The 20502-nt window shown below is 36.6% G+C and overlaps 1 protein-coding gene across 8 annotated transcripts in view; it reads left to right on the top strand.

The window, feature by feature from the left end:
* RAPGEF6 (Rap guanine nucleotide exchange factor 6) overlaps window positions 1–20502 on the top strand; it is a 187933-nt gene that overhangs the window by 7441 nt on the left and 159990 nt on the right. For 7 of the 8 annotated variants that reach the window (XR_004380305.1, XM_032837628.1, XM_032837631.1 and 4 more), the window contains exons 2-4: window positions 14352–14422; window positions 15737–15793; window positions 19844–19927. Coding sequence is in view for 7 of the 8 variants with exons in the window: in XM_032837628.1 (XP_032693519.1) it covers window positions 14352–14422; window positions 15737–15793; window positions 19844–19927 (212 nt within the window). In the remaining variant the exon portion in view is untranslated. Of the gene's footprint in view, window positions 1–14351; window positions 14423–15736; window positions 15794–19843; window positions 19928–20502 lie in introns of those variants that run through there. The other variant, XM_032837629.1, reaches the window with a different exon arrangement.

The following is a 20502-nucleotide window of genomic DNA, read 5'->3' as shown; positions in this document are numbered from 1 at the left end:
TGAAACACCTTACTTCTCCTTCTAGGCTATCTCTCTCAATGTAGGGAACTTTTTTTTTTAAATGTCTATGCCCACCCTTTGTTTCTTGTGTTAGAACCTTTTGGAATGGAGTGTTAAGCGTTAGTACTTATAGAGGGCTTCTTAAGTAGTTCTGATACACAGACAGAGGTGAGAAGCATTGTCCATTGTGTCAAATTCTCCTCTCTCTATGCTTTATACAGGTTGGGAAAATATGGTTAGAGCAGTATTTATAGCCTTGGGTTTTGCGCTTGGGCAAGACTACTTCAAACTAATGTAGGCTCCAGCACTGAGACTTTGAATGATCCTGGGCAAGCTGCCTAATATCTCTAAGACCAAATACCATTTTGGGATTATTGTGTGGAATAAATATTTAGCAAGTGCCTGTCATAATAAACACTCAGTAAGTGGTAGCATATTTGTTAGCTTGCCATTTCCTTTGACTGGAAAGCCATCCTCTGACTTGGCAAGTTCAGTCTCCTCACTGAAGTGTCATCTCCAGTGCTCACCTGCAAAATTGCAGATTTCCTTACTTTTCCACTTCTCAGTGTTCCTAGGAGACTTCACACCTTCCTTCACCACAGTAATTGCTTGTTATGATTACTTGCATGTTTGTGTATGTGGCTAGAATATGAACTCCTTGAAGACAAGGTATTCTAATGTCCAGTGCATAGTATGCAGTACTTGGAACCCATAGGTATACACATATTTGTAAATGACTTTAAGAAGAAAAGGAAGGTGAAAAATACTGTTTCCCTCCTCTTCTAGTGGTGGTTTCTATTGGTCTAATATTTGAAGTGCTAGGATGAAAAGACTGATGAAGTTTGACAAAAAGGGCCAAATCTGCTATTAATAATACTCTCTAAATAAAATATGAATAAAGTACAGTTGCCATAGAGACTATTTTACCTGGTAGTTCTTTATAAATAATACAGATAGAAGAAATGTAGTCATACCATGAAACCGACTCCTTTTTTCTATGGTTTTAAAAACACATTTACGGAAAACACATGTGTAGGAGAGACATCTGAGAGAAATGCAGATAAATATCGGTGTTAATTTCTCATGTGATTTTAACCAGATGACTTAAAACTTTTCCTGGGCAAAAATTACATCCTTAGCTAGGTGCTAATATAATTACCTTTTTACAGTCAGAAAAAGGTATTAAAAAATAGCTTATTTTTGTTGTGAAAAGTTGAAGAGGGAGCTAGGACTGTAAGAATGTAAGATGTTTTCTTATAGTCCTTAATCTATTTCAGAATTTAGAATTATCCTTAAATGTAGACTTGTAGAGGTTTTTTCTCAATTGGCGAAAGCACACCATTGTACTTGGAATCATTTTTTAGTGAGTCACTGTGCACATCCCTAAGGGTGGCAGAACAAAGATTCTCTTGTGCTTTTTTCTACAGCAGATGCACATTCAGAGGGTTTTTGGAAAGTAAAAGAACTTATTTATGCTTGTGGGGCCCTGTGGCCTTCATTTGTAAACTCAACTGGATAGAGAATATAGATCTGGATGGGGCCTTCATTAGACGGAATCTCTTCTAGGCACCTCATTTTACATGTATTAGAGATTTCCACCTTGAGAAGAAAACTGTAGCCATTCAGGAGTTTGAGCACCATAAAATTTTGTTTTAAAGAGAGTGAGGAACTTCCCCGAGAGGATTGGACAAAAGTGAGGAGCAGCCAGGCATGATGAGCTTGACTATGTGACGGAGCCCTCTTCTTTGGAAGAGGTGGAGTGATTATGAGCTCTGTGACATTATGATTATTATTTGACTTGACCCTGGACTTGTTAAACTGAGGTCTTGCTGTAAATAAAAAGTGAACAAGCTGCTTTACTGAGAATATTAGATTATGGAGGCCTAACCGGCCTGTTTGTTTTTTCTCCAATATTAGACACTCTCCACTACTTTCCTATAAACTAAACCTTTGGCAGCTGGAGGGCTTTAGGCTTTGTCATGTGGCAGAGATAGTGGGGCTTATTGGACAGAACACTTAGTACGTAGCTAAAGTAGCAACACTGCCAGCATGTATTTGTGAACGTATATATAGTGCTTCTAGAAATATTGTAGCTGGCGAGGTCAAGAGCTGGTGATAAGAGTTGCATACAGATAAAGGAACTGAACTCATGAGAGGTAAAATGTCTTGCTCAGGGTCACATGATTCATCAGTAACTTCCTCAGTCTAGTAGCACCCCACTGCCTTCTCTATAGCAGAACAGTGAACTTTAGGTTATGTTTTAAGCTTTGAACTTTTGTCATCTTTATAGATGCCTAATGCTTTCCTGAATAAATTTGCCTTGTTTTATCTTGCCTGTGCTATATGCGGAACTTAAAGGTGCTATGTAAATTTAATGGAAGGGGTCAATGTAATGGAGGTACAGAATTCTCAAGTTTTATGTAAGATGGAAACAAGTGTGCTTGATATCTGTGTCAGTGATTTCTTACACCATTCTGTTTTATAACTTAAACTTTTGTTTTCAAAGGGTGGTAGTATATTCCATTTTGGGTTTTTAAAAGCATTCAACTAATAGGAAAAGGCTTTTTTTTTTTTTTTTTAAACAAAAGAGTTTCTGTCAAAAGTGCCAACTGGAGTTTGAAGTACTTATGAGCTGCTTAAATGAGGCAGAATTCAATATGTACTTTTTTTGAGGAAGAGTGCCTAATGTATATTTGTGTGGTAAGTATTTTTAAGTACTTTTTTTTAAGTGCCAAGGGTAAAAGATTAAAGTTCTTTCTATATGGAAGGAGATCGGCAAATACACAGTTTAAAATATCGCCTGGTTAAGTACTGTGATAGCTGTAAAATGAGGCCTTAGGAGTTCATAGTAGGACTTTGGAGAGAAAAGAGTAAAGAGTAGGCAGGTGTCATTCATGCTGTTTTAGAAATGGGAATCGTGACTTCAGCATAGATTAGAATATATAAGTGTTAGGTTAAGAAGGGATAGTATGTATTTACCGAAAAAGGAACAGTATTTGTCAAGGACACAATATGTGCTTGGCACAAACATGCAAGTTCCCTGGGTTGGTAAGTAGTACAAGATAGGACACTGGAGGCATGGCCAGGATCCAGATCATGAAGGACTGGTTTCTCTTTGTTAAGAAGTTTGTATTTGCTTTTTGGAAAGATAACTCTGACAGGACTATGGAGAATGAATTACAGGGTGTCAGACTTAAATGCAAGAAGGCTGGTTTACCCAGTGAGAAATAATAAATCCCCCAGTTCCAGATGGGATGATGAACAGAGATATTTATGAAATAGAATTGACAAATTTCTGGCCAGAATCATTGAACAAGAGTGTATCACGTAAATCAGGGAACCTTGGAGGAAGACACAGCCAGTAATATAAATATTGAGTTTAGCTTTGCATTTATTGCACTTGGGATGCTGATGGATTGCTCAGGTGTAAGTGTTCATTATGCTGTAGAATGTGTACATTGTAAGTTTTGCTAGAGAGCTCTGGGCTAGAAATAGAAATATGGGTGTCATTAACATGTATATGGTACTTCAAACTATGAATGTGGAGGATTTTACTGGTCGTAGAGTGTCTCTAGTGAAGAAACAATGGATGTCACAGTTATGGGAACATATATAAACATTCAAAAGCCTAATAAGGCAAAGCCTGCGAAGGAGACTCAGGAGCACCTGGGGCAGAAAGGTAGTAATAGCAGGAAGAATGGCCAAGATTCATATGCTGTGGTTCTTATTGGGATGCCTGTCACTGTTAAAAAAAAAGAGAGAGAAAAAAAAAGAAAAACCTTTATACACATTTAATCTTCCAAAAACACCCTGAAAGAAGGTGTTATCCACGTTTTACATACAGGGAATTCGAATCATAGACTAACTTGTCGAAGTTCACACAACTAGGAAACTGCAGACTCAGGATTCAAACTTAGGTGTTCTAATTTCACAGTATGTGCTTGTAGTTATTAAATGTTTTCCATCGGGACAGGAACCCAGAGGGAACCATATTACAGAAGGGATGGGAGGAAAAGAGTTTTAGGGAGGAGTGAATGAGTGATGAATGTGTCAGCAATGCTATTAAAGAAAATTATGGAGAGAGGTAAGGATTGAAAAGTGCATGTGAAACTTGGAATTAGCTTATCTTGGGTGACTGCATGATACATAGTGGGATCAGAAAGGTGAACTTCAGCCTAAACTTTGAACTTAGAAGTAATTAGATGCTTGATCTTTTAATACATTATTTCAGAGGTTAATTGTTGGTGTTCTAATTTTAAGCATAATGTTTGGGATTTTCATTTTTAAAAATTTCAGGCTATAACTTTTTAATGTTAGAGTTATTAATAAAATTTAATGTTCAGGTAATTTGGGTTAGGCAACATATTTTAATCTACAAATAAAAAGTTCTAGTTTGCTTTAGGAAATGTATACCCAGGGGCGCCTGGGAGGCTCATTGGTTTGGGGCCTCTGCCTTTGGCTCAGGTCATGATTCCAGGGTCCTGGGATCGAGCCCTGCATCGGGCTTTCTGCTCAGCAGGGAGCCTGCTTCCCTTCCCCTCTCTCTGCTTGCCTCTCTGCCTATTTGTGATCTCTGTCAAGTAAATAAATAAAATTTTAAAAAAAGAAATGTATATCCAAATGTGTAGACTAAATTCTAATTTAGACTAAATTTCTAATTCTAAAAGACTAAATTCTAATACACTCATGGAATGAGGTCACCTTTTCCAGAAAACATTCCAGGATATAGTGTGTCACAGACACAGGTTTGCGTATGGTGATGATTGGGGATGCATAGGAAAAGGTAATGAAAAAAAGAACGCAGATCATTAAATGAGACTTGAAGTTTAGGGAAAACTAGAAATGTCTGTCACCGTGTGGAATAAACAGGAAAGAGTCATGTTTTCTCCCCACACCCATCTTTCTATTTTAAGAAATTCAAAACTGCAGAAACATGGGAAGAATAGTATCCCCCTTTTTTGGTCCTGTATTATATACTCTTCACCCCGAGCAATATTTTGCCATATTTATCTTAGGTCCTCCTCTCTTGCATATACTTTATTTTGCTAAACCATTTGAAAGTAAACTGCAGACCTGGTAACAGTTCACCCCTCACAGTATCTTTAAGATGTCTCTTATATTTTACAGTCTAGGATCCAGTCACATTACATTTGATTGTTGGGTTTCTTCAGTCTTCTTTATTTTTTTATTTTATTTTAAAAATTTTATTCAAGTAATCTGTACACCTGATGTGGGGCTTGAACTCACAACCCCGAGATCAAGAATTACATGCTATTCTGACTAAGGCAGCCAGGTGCCCCTAGTCGTCTTTAATCTCCTGCCTTTTTCTTTTTTCATAAGTCATGTTTATGAAAGAAAGAAAAAGGCAGGAGGTTAAAGACGACTAGGGGCACCTGGCCAGTTGTCTTGTAGAATGTTTCATAATTTAGTTTCATGGTGAGAGTTAGGTGAAATTATTTTCTTGAACTATATTTTTTAAAGCTTATTTATTTATGGGGCGCCTGGGTGGCTCAGTGGGTTAAAGCCTCTGCCTTCGGCTCAGGTCATGATCCCAGGGTCCTGGGATCGAGCCCCGCATCGGGCTCTCTGCTCAAGCAGGAAGCCTGCTTCTCCCTCTCTCTCTCTCTGCCTGCCTCTCTGCCTACTTGTGATCTCTGTCTGTCAAATAAATAAATAAAATCTTAAAAAAAAAAAAAAAAAAAAGCTTATTTATTTATTCTTAAGTAATCTCTACACCCGACCTGGGGGTTGAACTCACAACCTGGGATTGAGTCTTATGGTCTTCTGACTCAGCCAGCCAGGCCCTCCATGATGTTCTGTACTTTGAATATTGTCACATCAGAGGACACATTACCAGTTCTTTCCATTATGGGGGATGCTAAATTTGCTTATCTGCATCTCTTTGTTTTAAAGGTACAGTGCTGCAAGTTAGAAGTGATCCTTGAGATGATACTTTGCCAAAGGGTAGATATCTTGTCTTTCAACAGTGTTGGACCCATTGGCTTTATTAGCAAGTTGATAATCTTTGCTTAATTAACTATTACTTTGCTGTTACAAAGTGATAATTTTCTAATTGTATATTTCCACCCTGAGGGATTTTTCATTGTTAAAATTCTAGGGATATACTTGCTTTCCCGGTGAAGAAGATAATTAAAATATCTTCATTAATGAGTATTTTAAATAATTGATGTTGTATTGAAAGTTGCATGTGGTGAGTTAATCATAGGATAAGAAATTCATTAGTTTTAGAGTTGAAGAAACAAAAATACAGTTTCTTAAGCACTGCATTCTAAGTTTTCCAAGTTTTGGTTGGGTTTCTAAGTATGTGTGGAATGGCCATCAGTAGAATTGAAAGATGGCATTACTCCAGGAGCAGCACACTGCTTTGGCACAATCTCCTTAATTAGAAGGTATACTTAAAGGGATCGTTAATTCCTCATACAGCGCTGCAAATAAGAATATTTCACTTAAAATTGAACCAATGGGATGTACCTACAGTGAATTCATTAGGTTTGGAATGTTTGAAGGATGTAAAAAGGTAGCTGCTTTGTTGTAGGATGGCCACGTTACCACCCACCTCAGCTTGCCCACCTTTACTCCCATAACTGGCTGAGATGGTATGGTTGATCTGTTTTAGGAAGCTCTGAGTCATCACTGCTTCCTCACCATTTTTTGCTCAAGTGGACCCATTATTTTATTCTTTAACGCAGAGCTGGTATTTGTTATTCTAATACGTCTGGTTAATTTCTGTAGCATATTGTTGTAGTTTCAGAACAGGTGGCTCATTCTGTTCTGAATCTGAACAGAATGTTGCTGATCTGAAATATCCTGACTTCCTAGTTTTTCCATCTTCCTTATGACTTCCCTCCTTCAGGCTCTGTAGGGCAGCTTTCAAGTGCACACAGTGTAAATGATTAATACCTCCTTGAATGTACCTTTTACATTTTTAACTACCAACAAGTATCTATGAGATTGAAGGCCTGTCTCTGTCAAGTTTTGTTTGTTTGTTTGTTTGTTTGTTTGTTTGTTTTGGCTTTCTATAATAGCTTTTATTGATCTTGGGCACACCAAGCCTAATAATACTACCACAAGCCTGTCTCAGAAATAGTTGGTACAAAAACTTCGAGAAACCAGGGTGCATGCCTGGCTCAGTTGGTAGAGCATGCAACTTTTGACATCAGGGTTATGAGTTTGAGCCCTACATTGGGTGTGGAGCCTGCTTAAGACAAAACACAAAAACCTATAAGAAACCCCTAAGGCCAGCTTTACACAGTCAGCAACTACTTGGTGTCCCATTTAAACAAAATACCATAACCACCCACATCATGTGGGAGAATTAGCCAGTTTGCTACTACAATCAGGCCTTTGTTCTGGGAGGTCTTTTCTGTTCTTTCATGAGTGCTTAGCATCTTATGACCCTCAAACCAGGTGCATTGTAGGGACTAGGATTTACTAGGCATCTCAGTGATTAATTCTCTTTTTCATTAATAGGTTATCAGCCAAATAACAGAGTGGCATAATCCTTCCTGGCCAGTGGTTGTCAAACTTTAGTATGCATCAGAACTACCTAGAACCCTTAATTAAACCACAAATTGCTGGGACTACACCAGAGATTCTGATTAAGTCTGTAATGGGGCCTGAGAATTTGCATTTTACCAAGTTCCCACATGAGGCTGATGGTGCTGGTCTGAGGGTCTGTAGGGGTTGTAAACTTAAATGAAACAGAGCCCAGTTCTGTCCACTTTAAAGAAAAGGAATAAAAAGATACTTGGTAGCTACAGAATTGCTGGGATTACTGGAGAAGTGGACTTGGGGCTAGACAACCGTGGTCATATGCCTAGCACAAGCAGTCCACTACTTGGACTATTGACCACCTACACTATATACTGCATATGTTGACTCACCCTGATGTTACTGCTAACTGTCAGCATAGATTCTGTGCAGTTCTTGCTTGTCGGTTTCCCTGTGTTCAAATTTTGGGACATGTGTGTCTCATTAGTAGCACTTGGATCATTTCCCCATGCCCTAGTTTTATGTGAGGTTGGAAGAATGAAAATCTGGTGTTTTCAGCTTCCACCAAAATTCATATGCTGAAGTAGTCTCCAAAGAGGAGTTCATTCATGGCTTGACTTCCTTTGTGGATATTTTTGACCGCTGTATTTTAGTAGTTGGCAGAATATGGCCTGGAGTCCAAATTAGCCTACCAACTATTCTGTAAATAAGACTCTATTGGAATGCAGCCACACCCATTCATTTACCTACATTTTTATGGTTTTCATGCCACAAAGGAAAAGTTAAATAGTTGTGACAAAAATCATATGACCTAAAAAGCCTAGAATATTTACTTTCTCACATTTTATAGAAAAGGTTTGCCACCCCTATAGAAATAATGCTAATATTTGTATTTGGGTCCAAAAGAGTCAGCATTTATAGATGTTGTTGGAGAACTACATGTTCATTTGGCCAAATTGCCCCTCTGAAATAAGATTGAAGGCAATTAGCAGTAAAAACTTACAGATATTCAAAGAAGGGCTTTTAGAATCTAAAATTGATAAACTTTGTCAGGCTGTCTTCAAGCAGAGAACTGAAGAAACACATACTTCAAAACTTGTGAATTATATTCTTGCTTAGAGTTTAAAATTGAGAAGTGAATTCCAGATTCTTTGTCAGACATTAATGGTGTTATCGATGTTGTTCCCAAAATGTCCTCTGAATTGAAAACAGTAGAAATTGTATGACATAAATTTAGTTGAGAGTCTCAGAAAATTCTGGTGAGGCTTTTTGACACTAGCCTATCCTCATTTGGTAGGTCACATTATGGGAGTTCTAACTTGCTTGCCACTAAAAGTTAGCTTTATGTCAGAAATAAATCGCACATATCCATAGGATAGGTATTTTGTAGGTGTCTTGCCAGGTTCTGATGACTTAATGTAAAGGGTGGGGCCCAAGCAACTATGTGTGTATGGCCACAGCTTTAAGGAAAAGGAGAGAAAGGAAAAAAGGACCCAGACTGGGAAAGAACTAATAATTGTTCTCATTCACAAGGATGTTTTATATAGAGAGAATATAAGAAAATCTACAAAATATGAGATTTATTAAGGTTTATAGTATACATTTTATGTTTATCCCAGTCTGTCTTCAAGTGAGATTATAGTACTTCACATGGAGTCTAAGAACCTTACAACAATGTATTGCCATTTTTACCTCCATCCTTTGTGCTTTTACTGAGATACCCATCAGGTGTATGCATAGTGGAAACCCTCACACATTTTTGTTGTCATCATTTTTGTCAATGCTTTTTATTTATTTAAGATTTTACTTATTAGAGCACGTGTGCACTCACTAGGAGTGGGAGGTGGGAGGCAAAGAATCCCTGGCAGAATCTATGCTGAGCTCAGAGCCCAACATGGCTATCAGGGATCCATCCCATCACCCCAAGATCATGACCATAGCAGACCAAGAGTCTGGCATGCCCTACCGACTGAGCCACCCAAGTTCCCCTTTTGCTAGTGCTTTTTAATCTGTTGATTATTGTTTAAATAATTAGAAAAAAGGTTTATATTTTCCCATGTAGTTTCCATTTTCAGTTCTCTTTATTTTTTTGTGTAGTTTCAAATTTCCATCTGGTATTGTTTTTCCTCCTTTATGAAAGACTTAACATTTCTTTTATAAGGCAGGTCTGCAAGTGATTCATTCATTCAGACTTTGTATATGTGAAAATTACTTTCCCTTTGTTTTTGAAGGCTGTTTTGATTGGCAGTAGAATTCTAGGTTGATAATTGTTTTTCTTTTTTGACTTTGAAGATTTACTACAATAGTTGTCTGGACTGCATTGTTTCTGACGAGAAGCTTGCTATAATTCTAATCTTTGTTTATGTAATTTATCTTGTTTCTTGAGCTGCTTTTACAGTTTTGTCTTCATTTTTTGAAAGCAATTTGATCTTGAGGTGCTTCGGTGCTGTTCTCTTAGTATTTCTTGTGTTTGGGGTTTGTTGAACTTCCTGGATGTGTAAGTTTATAGTTCTTATCAAAAAGGGACTATTTTCCATAATTCAGTTTTTCCCCTTTGTTCTCCCTCTGCCTTGAAATGACTCCAGTTACACTTTTGTTAGGCTGCTTGAAGTTTTTCCACAATTCATTAGTGCTCTGTTTAAGTTTTTTTTCCATATCTTTCTGTTTTCTTTTTGCTTTCTGTTCTTGTGTATTCAAGTTTATTAACCTCTTCTCTGCAAAGTCTGATTGTGCTGTTCATCCCATCTAGTGTATTGTACATCTCAGATACTGTTTTCATCTCTGAAATTTTTTTAATGTCCCTTCTTACATGCTTAATCCTTTCTGTATCTTCCTGAATATATGGAATATAATTTTAATAAGCTTTAAATGTTTTTTCTTAACTCATTCTGTTATCTATGTAATTGATAAATTGGTTATAATTGATTTTTCTCCTCACTATGAGTCATTTTTTCCTCCTCCTTTGCATGCCTGGTAATTTTTGATTGAATAGCAGAGATCGTGATCTTTACCTTTTTATATACTGGGGCTTTCATATTTCTTGTAAATATTACTCAGCATTGTTCTGGGACACAGGTAAGTGACTTGGAAATTATTTGATCCTTTTGGGCCTTTTTTTGAGCTGTGTTAAATAGTGCCAAATTTCTATTTAATTTTGCCCCAGTATTAGTCAGTCCAAAGCCTTCTGAGTACTCAGCTAAACACAGTATGGATTATGAGATTTTCTAGTCTGCCTGATGGAAATAGTAACTCTTCGTGTCCCTGTGTGAGTTTTAGGTACATGTTCCCTCTGATCCAGGGTGTTTAAACCTCAGCTCTATGGACATTTGGCCCAGATAATCCTTTAGTCTGGGTCCTTGTCCTGTGCATCAAAGGATGTTTACCAGCATCTTTGGATTCTAGTCACTTGATGCTGGTGGCACCAGCACCCTGCCTCTGTGCTAAGTTGTGACAATCCCAAACGTCTCCAGATACTGCTCTTGTCATCCAGGGGAAAAAAATCATTCCTGCTTGAGGACTTACTTCATTCTGTAATATAGTTCTTTCCCTGACTTCTTTGCCTCTTTTTGTTGTTGTTGTTGTTTTTAATTTATTTATTTGTCAGAGAGAGAGAAAAAGAACAGAGAGCTGTAGGCAGAACAGGCAGAGCAGGCAGAGGGAGAAGCAGGCTCCCTGCTGAGCAAGGATCCTGATGTGGGACTTGGTTCCAGGACTCTGGGATCAGGACCTGAGCCGAAGGCAGATGCCCAACCAACTGAGCCACCCAGGCGCCTGGTTTTTGTTTTTCTTCCCCCACGTGATGGGATGATCAGTATGCAACTGAAGACTTGATGAGCACAGCACCTTCTGTAGGTTTCCAGAATATACATTATCGGTGTAACATGCTCTCTTGTATTCTGCAAACTCTAGCCAGTTTCTGCTTTCTAGATTGCCTCCTCCTTTTCCTCAACTAAAGATACTGGCAGGCAGTAAGTTACCATTCTTTGAATCATCTCATCTGTTTCTCTTCTCTCAGGTGTTAAATTGTCTTCTGTTGCCTCGTGTCTTATCTCATGAAAAACGTGATTTCATATATTTTTAGTTTTAGTTGATTATGGTGGAAGGTAAGTCCAATCTATCTTAATCTTAATCTGTTTTGACCTAAACTTGAAAGCTCCAACATTCTGTCAATAGGAGATGTTCTGAAATGCTCCTGATCACTGCACCTCCCAAAACATCAAAGTGATAGTTCTTTGATTCCTCATAGAGTTTATTGCCCACTTTCTGAAGTATGAGTGTGTTACCAAGGACTCCAGGGTACCGGCCTCCTTTTGGTCATTCTCTTGTTCATTCTGTCCATTCAGCAAGATACCGACTATGTATGGGTAAGAAGGTCTGGATGTTTTCACATTGTGTTATGGTAGAGAGTGAGAGAGTTAATCCGCTTCTCGGCCTTTTGGCTAAGATCAAGTGAGAGTGAGAATGTTAAAATAACCCTAAGGAAAAACTGTAAGTTAATATTGTCCTATCTGAATGCAGACTGTTTCTGATGATCTTCTGTAATGGAAATGGTAAAAAAATGTATTCACCAAATCAATACCCGAGGCTTAATCAGTTCTAGCAACAATGTTATGTTGAGACTATTGGTTAGAATTTGGTTAAGTTTGGCAATCTGCAGGCATTTTTTTTTAAGGATATGTTTACTTTAGGAGGACAGTCTATGGTAGAGACCTCACCATTAAATACTGTAAATTTTCATTGGACACCCTAGTCCTTGCTGTCTTTTGCCTGTATGGAAGCAATATGACCTTTTATTTACTATCTTGTTCTGGGGCATAGGAAGTGGCTATTTCAGAGGCTTCCACTTGGCTTTTCCCACTATTTACAGCTATTATCACATAGGTCATGGACCCATATGGGGTTATTCTAACTAACAAGTATATATATTCTAATTTTAAACCCAGGATTTTGAGAGGGACTATTAGGTGGGTCTGCAGGCTCAGTGAGTTCACTGTGAGCTAGACTTTGGCCAGGACTTTATTACTTTAATCCAGAAGGTTTTGGCTGGGTGGTTGGTTCTTTTGTTCCACCAAACCTCAGCTGGGATCATTTTCTCAGTTTCATTTGTCTTCTGGGGTAAGAAGACATGACTTACATATCTGATGCCTTGGTACTGTTCCATGTGGCCTTTCTCCATGAGACTAGTGGGCTTCCTCACCGCATTGGTGGTGTCAGGGTACTTGAATCTTACAAGTGACACATCTTTACTTCTGCCATATTCTTTTTGATCAGAGCAAATCAAAGGACCAACCAGGTTCTTGGGGAAGACACATAAGATTCCAGTTTTTAATGGGGGAGTGGTAAGGTATCCTATTGAAAGCATATAGGATAAGAAATACCATTGTAGCCATCTATGGAAATATTAGTTTATCATATCACTTCTCTATCTGCTGTCATCAAGAATTTTATAGAACTTTTCTCATTTGTTGTGGTTTTCTCTTTTAATTTATTCTTTATATATGTATATAGGAAAAAAAAATCTTTTTCACTCCATCTTCCTAAGGATTTAGTGAGATGGTGTGGTCATTGAATCTGTCATGGTTAATTAGTGGTTGTAATTTTTGGAATGACAGATCATGGCTCTTTTTCTTAGTGGCTCTATGTTTTCTTATTAATCTGTTAAAAAACAGGTTGTCTTAGCTTTTTTCTTTTGTCATCTGATAATTCTCTTAGCCAATTGCATATCAAAGCAGGAAGGCAGTGTTGGGGAGCTGCCTGTCTTATAAAGTCATCGTTCCTTATAAGAGAATAAGGAGGTACATTTTATATAGAGAATTTAAGTTTGTTTTTAATCTCTGAGCACCAGCATTCTACATAAGTGGTAAAGAAGACCATTCTGTCAGGAATTTGGGCTGCTCCTATATTCTCTGCCACTTCTCTAGGCTGAGGTTATACTCTATCATACTGGGAGTTTTAATACCTAGTTATTTGAATGAGGGCTAGAGACAAGTTCCCTATCTCTCTTGCAAAGTGAGTAACAGGATTGTCCCACTGGACTTTTTTTTTTGTTGTTAATGGTTGATTAATATTGCTTTGGGTCTCTTTAGAAAGAGATATATCTTTAGAAAGAGATATAAAAATATCAAAAATATTTTGATTTTTTTTTTTAAGATTTTATTTATTTATTTGACAGAGAAAGACACGGTGAGAGAGGGAGCACAGCAAGGGGAGTGAGACAGGGAGAAGCAGAGTTCCTGCCAAGCAGGGAGCCCGATGTGGGGCTTGACTGGGGGCTCTATCCCAGGGTATTGGGATCATGACCTGAGCCCAAGGCAAATGCTTAATGACTGAGCCACCCAGGCTCCCTGTCTTTAGAAAGAGATTCTTTAGAAGGTCATATTTTTAGAGGAATATTGACAAATTGGGTCCTATCCAAAGGAGATTAGCCAGGGTGCTTTTCAAGATGTAGAAACTGCAAATACTGAGACTGAATAATCTGGAGGAAATAATAAATTAAAAATTTATGGCGATAATGATAATTCTTTTTGAATAGCTGGATGTCACTGAGGAAGAAGGGTTATATCTGTTTAGAAATGAAATAGACTTTCATATGAAATGCTAAGTTTTTGATTTCTGGCGTTGCTTGAGTGGAAGCTTATCAGCCGTCCTGAAGAGGGTTCCTGTATGAGTGGAGGTAGCTCTTTAGCTTTTCAGATTTCTTTTATTTCAGAGATTTTGTCTACCATAGTCAATAGTTTTGTCATGAACAGTTGTTGGCTTAAAATCAGAGTGTGGGGTGTTAAGATATTTTGAAAGATACATTTGAAAAATAATCAGTTTTTTTTTTTCCTGTTCTCCAGGATTTAAATACTATTTATTCTTATCTTCATGGAATGGAAATACTATCAAATCTCAGGGAACATCAGCTCAGGTAAGTGTGATGCTCTGTTTAAGAGCTTTTGTGATGGAGTTATTGAAATGGGTTTAGATATAGATAGTTAGGAGCCCAAACCATTCGGGGGCTTTTTGTAGGATATACATAGGACTTTGGATTTTCTCATCACAGTTTTCCTGAGTCATGGGGCCTTGAGCAAATCTTAACATCTTAGTTGCAGTTTTATCTTTGATGAAATAAAGACAATGAGAGATGATCTTTGTTACAGTGTTTTGAAGGTTACATGAGAATATCTGAAGTAAAACACAGTGTTGAGTATTTGCTAGTCAATGAAAACAAAACTGTTTACTTTATGTAATTCTTTTTGATATTATGTCCATGCTTAAGATGGACTGGGTATGATGTAGTGTTGTATTAAAGTGCAAGAATTACAACTCCTGATTTGGTATGCTCATACGGGTTCTGTGAATAAGACCCGTAAACTTTCCAAACCCCATTTTCCTATTCTGTAAAATGAAATTTCTTTCCTGCTACCTTCTGTCATGGTGATTACATTTATAAAAACACCTTTGAGTGTTGTAAAGCATTTACTGTAGTAACTTTGCATAATGTTTTAATGTTTTAATTAAAGTGTGTTTTCCTTCCATAACCAGCTCATCCATTACTTTTTCTGGTTAGGGAACAAACCAGATTGCTAGAATATAAATGTTAGGGCCTATTATTTTCTCGTTTCTGTATAACATAATTCAGATGTCAACATGTGTTTGGAAGAAGCAGCATACATACACACATACGCACACACACTCTCTCTCTCTCTCTCTCTCAACAGACTTTGATATGTATGTGTGTAAATGTTAGGGCCTTTTATTTTCTCTTTTCTCTATAATAATTCAAATGTCAACATGTGTTTGGAAGAAGCAGCATACACACAGACACACACACACACACACACACACACACACACTCTCTCTCTCTCTCAACAGACTTTGATATGTATGTGTATATACCTCTGCCAGTAACTTTTCTTTTCCCCCTGCTACTAATATCTTAACAGGAGGATTCAGTAGTGAATCAGACAAATGTGTATTTTTTCATAGCAGAAAAGGAACATTGTTCAGTGTGAGTTGGCAGGTTATAGAGTGTACATGATAGTATTGTATTTGTTGTCTCTTAATATTACCCAACTGACATTTTTGAAAATACTGCATTTGATGTATATATTTCTAAACTCCTGGAGTTTAATGAAGTTAGTGGTAGGTAAGATAATTTTCTGTTGAAGTAATCATAAGTGTTTTTAAAACAAAGTGAAGATAAAATCATTAAATATTTGGCTTTTTTTAAATATGTTAGATTAATGTCTGCAAGAGCACGCTATGAGAGATACAGTGGCAATCAAGTTCTTTTTTGGTAAGTATTTCCTTAATTAGCTTAAACTAATAGCTTTAATGTTTAAATTTTGACTTTTAGCATTGAAATTTATTTTATTTGGAAGGAATTTCTTTAGAGTGGATTAAAATATATTCATAAACTGAAAGAGTGCACCAAAAGTTTAATAAATAAAATAGTATGTATTAGTAACAGTTATATATTCAGTATATATATATATATATATATAACACTTCAGCTCTTCTAATCACCTCTCTTGGAAAGGTAATCCTGTTCTGACTTCCATCACCATGGATCTCCACACAGATAAAAATTGTTTGGTCAGGCTTTTTTTTTTTTTTTTTTAATTGATAAATGTCTAAGATTCTTCTATGTTTTTGCATTAATTCTTTTTCATTGCTTTACTGTATGTGTGCAAATGACACAATTCATTTATCCTTCCCACTCTTGATTGATAGATACTAGGGTTGTTTCCAGTTTTTTTCCTATTGTGAATAATAAAGTTTCAACAAACATCTTGTTCATGTCTTTTTGTGCCCTTATATAGTCATTACTATTGGGCATATTCTTAGGAATAGAATTATTGGAAATGCATGTGATCAAATTAGGAGAATCTGACATTAGAATCTGATTTACATATTTTATCCTGTCTCACTGATTTTATTTTACGTTTCCCTGCTTATTGATGATGAATGATTTTCATGTTTTTGTAGGTTATTTGGGTAGCTTTGTTTTAATGAACTCTGATTTGAGTTTTTAACCATTTTTTAATTGGGTTTTCTATAGTATTTCTGTTGATAAGTAGAAATTGATTTATGAATTCTGTATCCATGTCCTTTGTTGAGATACTTACATTGTATGTATCTTCTCCCACTTTGTGGTTTTCCTTTTCACCCTATTAAAGGCATACTTTGGAGAGGAGAAATTTCTAACTTTTTCAGTTTTTCTCTTGTGATGTGTGCTTTTCATGTCCTACTTAAAAAACAAAGTCTTTCATGCCTGGGTGGCTCAGTTGGTTAAGTGACTGCCTTTGGCTCAGGTCATGATCCTGGAGTCCCGAGATCAAGTTCCACATTGGGCTCTCTGCTCGCCAGGAAGTCTGCTTCTCTCGCCAACCTCTCTCCTTTCATGCTTGCTCACTCTCTCATTCTCTCTCTCTCTCTCAAATAAATAAAATCTTAAAAAAAAAACCCAAAAATAAAAATAAAATAAAGTCTTTGCCTTTCTCCAGGTGATGAGTTATTTTCCTTCTTAAAATATTGGCAGCAATGACCTCTTTTATTATATAGCTTCACCTGGTATATTGAGATGCTGTTAACTTCCATGTTTCATTATCAGCCCGTGATATTTATCAGTTTTTGAAAGCATTAAACTGAACTCACAAGGATTTTAATACCTATCTTGATTCATTTTTTAGTCCATTCATTTATTATTAAAAGCTTGTCTGCTATACATTGCTTACCTTAGTGCAGAGTGGTGGGGAGACATAGTGTTTGTCTTTATTGAGCTTATTGTTGAGTAGAGAAAATTAATTAAAAGGTAAACATATTTAAGTGCTATCAAGGAAAAGAATGTATAAATAGATCATTGGAACAGAATTGAGAGCCTAGAAGTAAACCCTTGTATTTATGAGCAGTTGTTTTTTTTATTTTTATTTTTATTTTTATTTTTATTTTTATTTTTATTTTTTTTAAAGATTTTATTTATTTATTTGACAGAGAGAGATCACAAGTAGGCAGAGAGACAGGCAGAGAGGGGGGGAAGCAGGCTCCCTGCCGAGCAGAGGGCCCGATGTGGGGCTTGATCCCAGGACCCTGGGATCATGATCTGAGCCGAAAGCAGAGGCTTTAACCCACTGAGCCACCCAGGCACCCCTGTTTTGTTTTTTTTTTTTAAATGATCTCCAGCTAAGATCTGTCCATAGTGTGGATATAACACAATGGAGGATTAAAAAGGAATCACCGATGTACAGTTCATTTATGATGAAGATGCTAAGGCATTTAGGGAGGCCAGCGTAGTTTTTTCAGCAAATGATGCTGGGTTAATTAAGTATTTACTTGCAAATAGTTTATTTATTTACTTTTTTTTTTTTTTTGCAAAAAGTTAATTTAGACCCTTACACCATACAAAATTTATACCAAAATTAATGAGCTGTCACTTTATATCCATTAGAGTAGTCACAGTCAAAAATGTAGACAGTAGCAAATACTGGCACCTATACGGTAAAAGCTGGAATCCTCATGTGTTAGTGATTCAAGCACCATGAGGAAAAGAAGAGGAACTAGTAAGAGAGGAGACTGGAGAAGCAGATGGAGGCCATCTTAAGATTTTTTGATCTTTGTCTTAGGAGCATCTGAAGCCTTTGTATGAGTAAGATCGGACAAGATTAAGTATGCCTTCCTTCTCTGGGCTGTAGTTTGCTTGCCCAGAGAATAGGAGATACAATGGCCCACATGAAAGCATTTTACTTTCCTTGGGTTTACTTAGGTGCATTGCCAAACCATGCTCTGAGAGTGAATTTTTTTTTCAAGGTCTGAGCAGTTTCTTAGTCATGGGCTGGCATGGTTCTCCTTGTGGTGGGAGTGAACTTTGGGATTTTCCTACATTTATAGTAGAATTTACTGACAACTTTGTGACCACTTTAGCTAAGTGAAATAAAAATTGGAGGCTTGTGGTGGCATCTACTTAACAACTTTGTCCTGTCTTAATTTCTGGCAAATTGTTTGATTTTATTCCCCCTTGACTTTTTAAGTCATATTTCACAAGAGTAAGGAAGTAGAATTTCTAAACAAAGAACCTTAAGTAGGAGATGTGCAGCCATTTATGTCTTCCCTCAGTGAAGATTAGAAGATACTGAAAAAGAAACTTTAAAGTAGGTACCTATTGGAGGGGCATCTGGGTGGCTCAGTTGGTTAACTGATGGACTCTTAATTTTGGCTCGGGGGGTGATCTCAGGGTCCTGGGATTGGGCTCTGTGCTCAGCCCAGAGTCTGCTTGAGGATTCTTTCTCACTCCTGCCTCCCATCCCCCCATCCTCCCTGTTTGCTCACACATGCTCATGTTCTTTCAAATAAATCTTAAAGAAAAAAAAAAAAAATAAAGTACCTAACTGGAAAGTTGACAGTTTTTTCTTCTTATGGTCAGTAATGGGATTGACCTAGAAAGCTTACCCTGAGTGCTATGTGGAATGTTTTAGAAGCCTAGGTTTCTGGATGGAGGATGGCAGTATTCAGTGAATACAGAGAATACCAGAAAAGATGTGATCTTGAAGGAAATGGTAGGTAGATTTTTTAATTTGTTGAGTCTGAGTTCTCTCTGTTAGGTATAGTCAAGGTAGACAGTTATATAGATAAAAAGTTCTCCAGGTCAGAGAAATGATTTGTTTTATAGATACATATTGGAAGTAGTTAAAACCTTAGTTATGGTAGATAAAGATAGTTAAAAGACCGAATGGTTAGTTTATACACTAACAACTAACAAGATTCTGGGTTTCCATTGGAGATTTAACTCAACTAAAAGGCTGATACATTTAAGTCATCTGGTATTCTTTATCCTTCAAACACATAAAATGAAAGATTTGATAGGCATTTTGTTCATGTCAATACAATTTAAAAGAAATAAATAGACCATGATTCAGATTATAGTTGTCAGTGAAGATATGACATTGATAAACTTGTGAATTCCAAGGAAGTCTTTAATGTTATTAAAACAGGATTTTATGATATGTAGATGTAGTACAATATTTAAGCTTTAATCTTCATCAGATCTTATCATCCACTATACAGAAATGAAGAATGTGAAGCTAATGGTATAATAAAATTGACTTAATAACCATATACTTGTGAAGTCTGTATCTTAGGGTAGTGATTACACTTTTCCCGTATGCACATGGTCTGTATAAAACCTTTGGCAACAGTCAGTATTTCCCCAAATTCCATTAAATGTTAATGATTTATGATATTATTAGAATGTATTTATGGTATGTATTTTGTATTGAATTATGTATATTTCGAGGCCTATACATGTGCATATGTGTATTTATTTACTTGTTAATTTTACTTATTTTAACAGTTCAGAAACTGTTGCCAGATGTTGGTATATCCTGCTTTCTGGATCTGTGCTTATGAAAGACTCCATGGTCTTGCCTCCTTGCAGGTACATTTACATTTGCTGCTTTAGAGTATGTGCAGGCAGAGTTAATATTACAACAATTTATTCTATCTCTAATGTTAAACTGTTTTATGTAGGATGTATATATTCTCTCAGTAGGTGATATATTTTATAACTGTGCTTGCTTACTGGTACTACTGAAAATAGTAAGAAACAATTGACAGTTCATGCTTCTGAGGATGTGATATTTAAGTTTACATCATGACATAGATATCTTTTATTTTGTCTTTAGTTTTATATGAGATTTGATCTGATTTATCTAATGTTTTTTTAATTTGTTGCTACTAGTAGTGGTTATAGAGAGGGTGATCTATTTTAATAGTTAAGAAAATGGTTTTTAGAATAACAGATTTTAGAGAACAGCAACTAGATTAAAGTCCTAATTTAACACTGTTAGGACCTTATACAAATTTTAATTTTCTTTATAAAATGAGTATAATAGTACCTACTTGAAGTGTTTCTATGAAGTTTTAGCAAACTCTACCACTCAAAGCTCTGAACAGACGTCTGTAAACATTGGCAGGCAAGAGCCAATCTGCATGAGTTCGTGACAGATGTTC

This window comes from Lontra canadensis, unplaced genomic scaffold (assembly GCF_010015895.1).
Source record: "Lontra canadensis isolate GAN:19392208 unplaced genomic scaffold, GSC_riverotter_1.0 scaffold99, whole genome shotgun sequence".
Lineage (NCBI taxonomy): Eukaryota > Metazoa > Chordata > Mammalia > Carnivora > Mustelidae > Lontra > Lontra canadensis.
The sequence above is the reverse complement of the archived record's forward strand: the minus strand, read 5'-3'. Positions and strand labels throughout refer to the sequence as shown.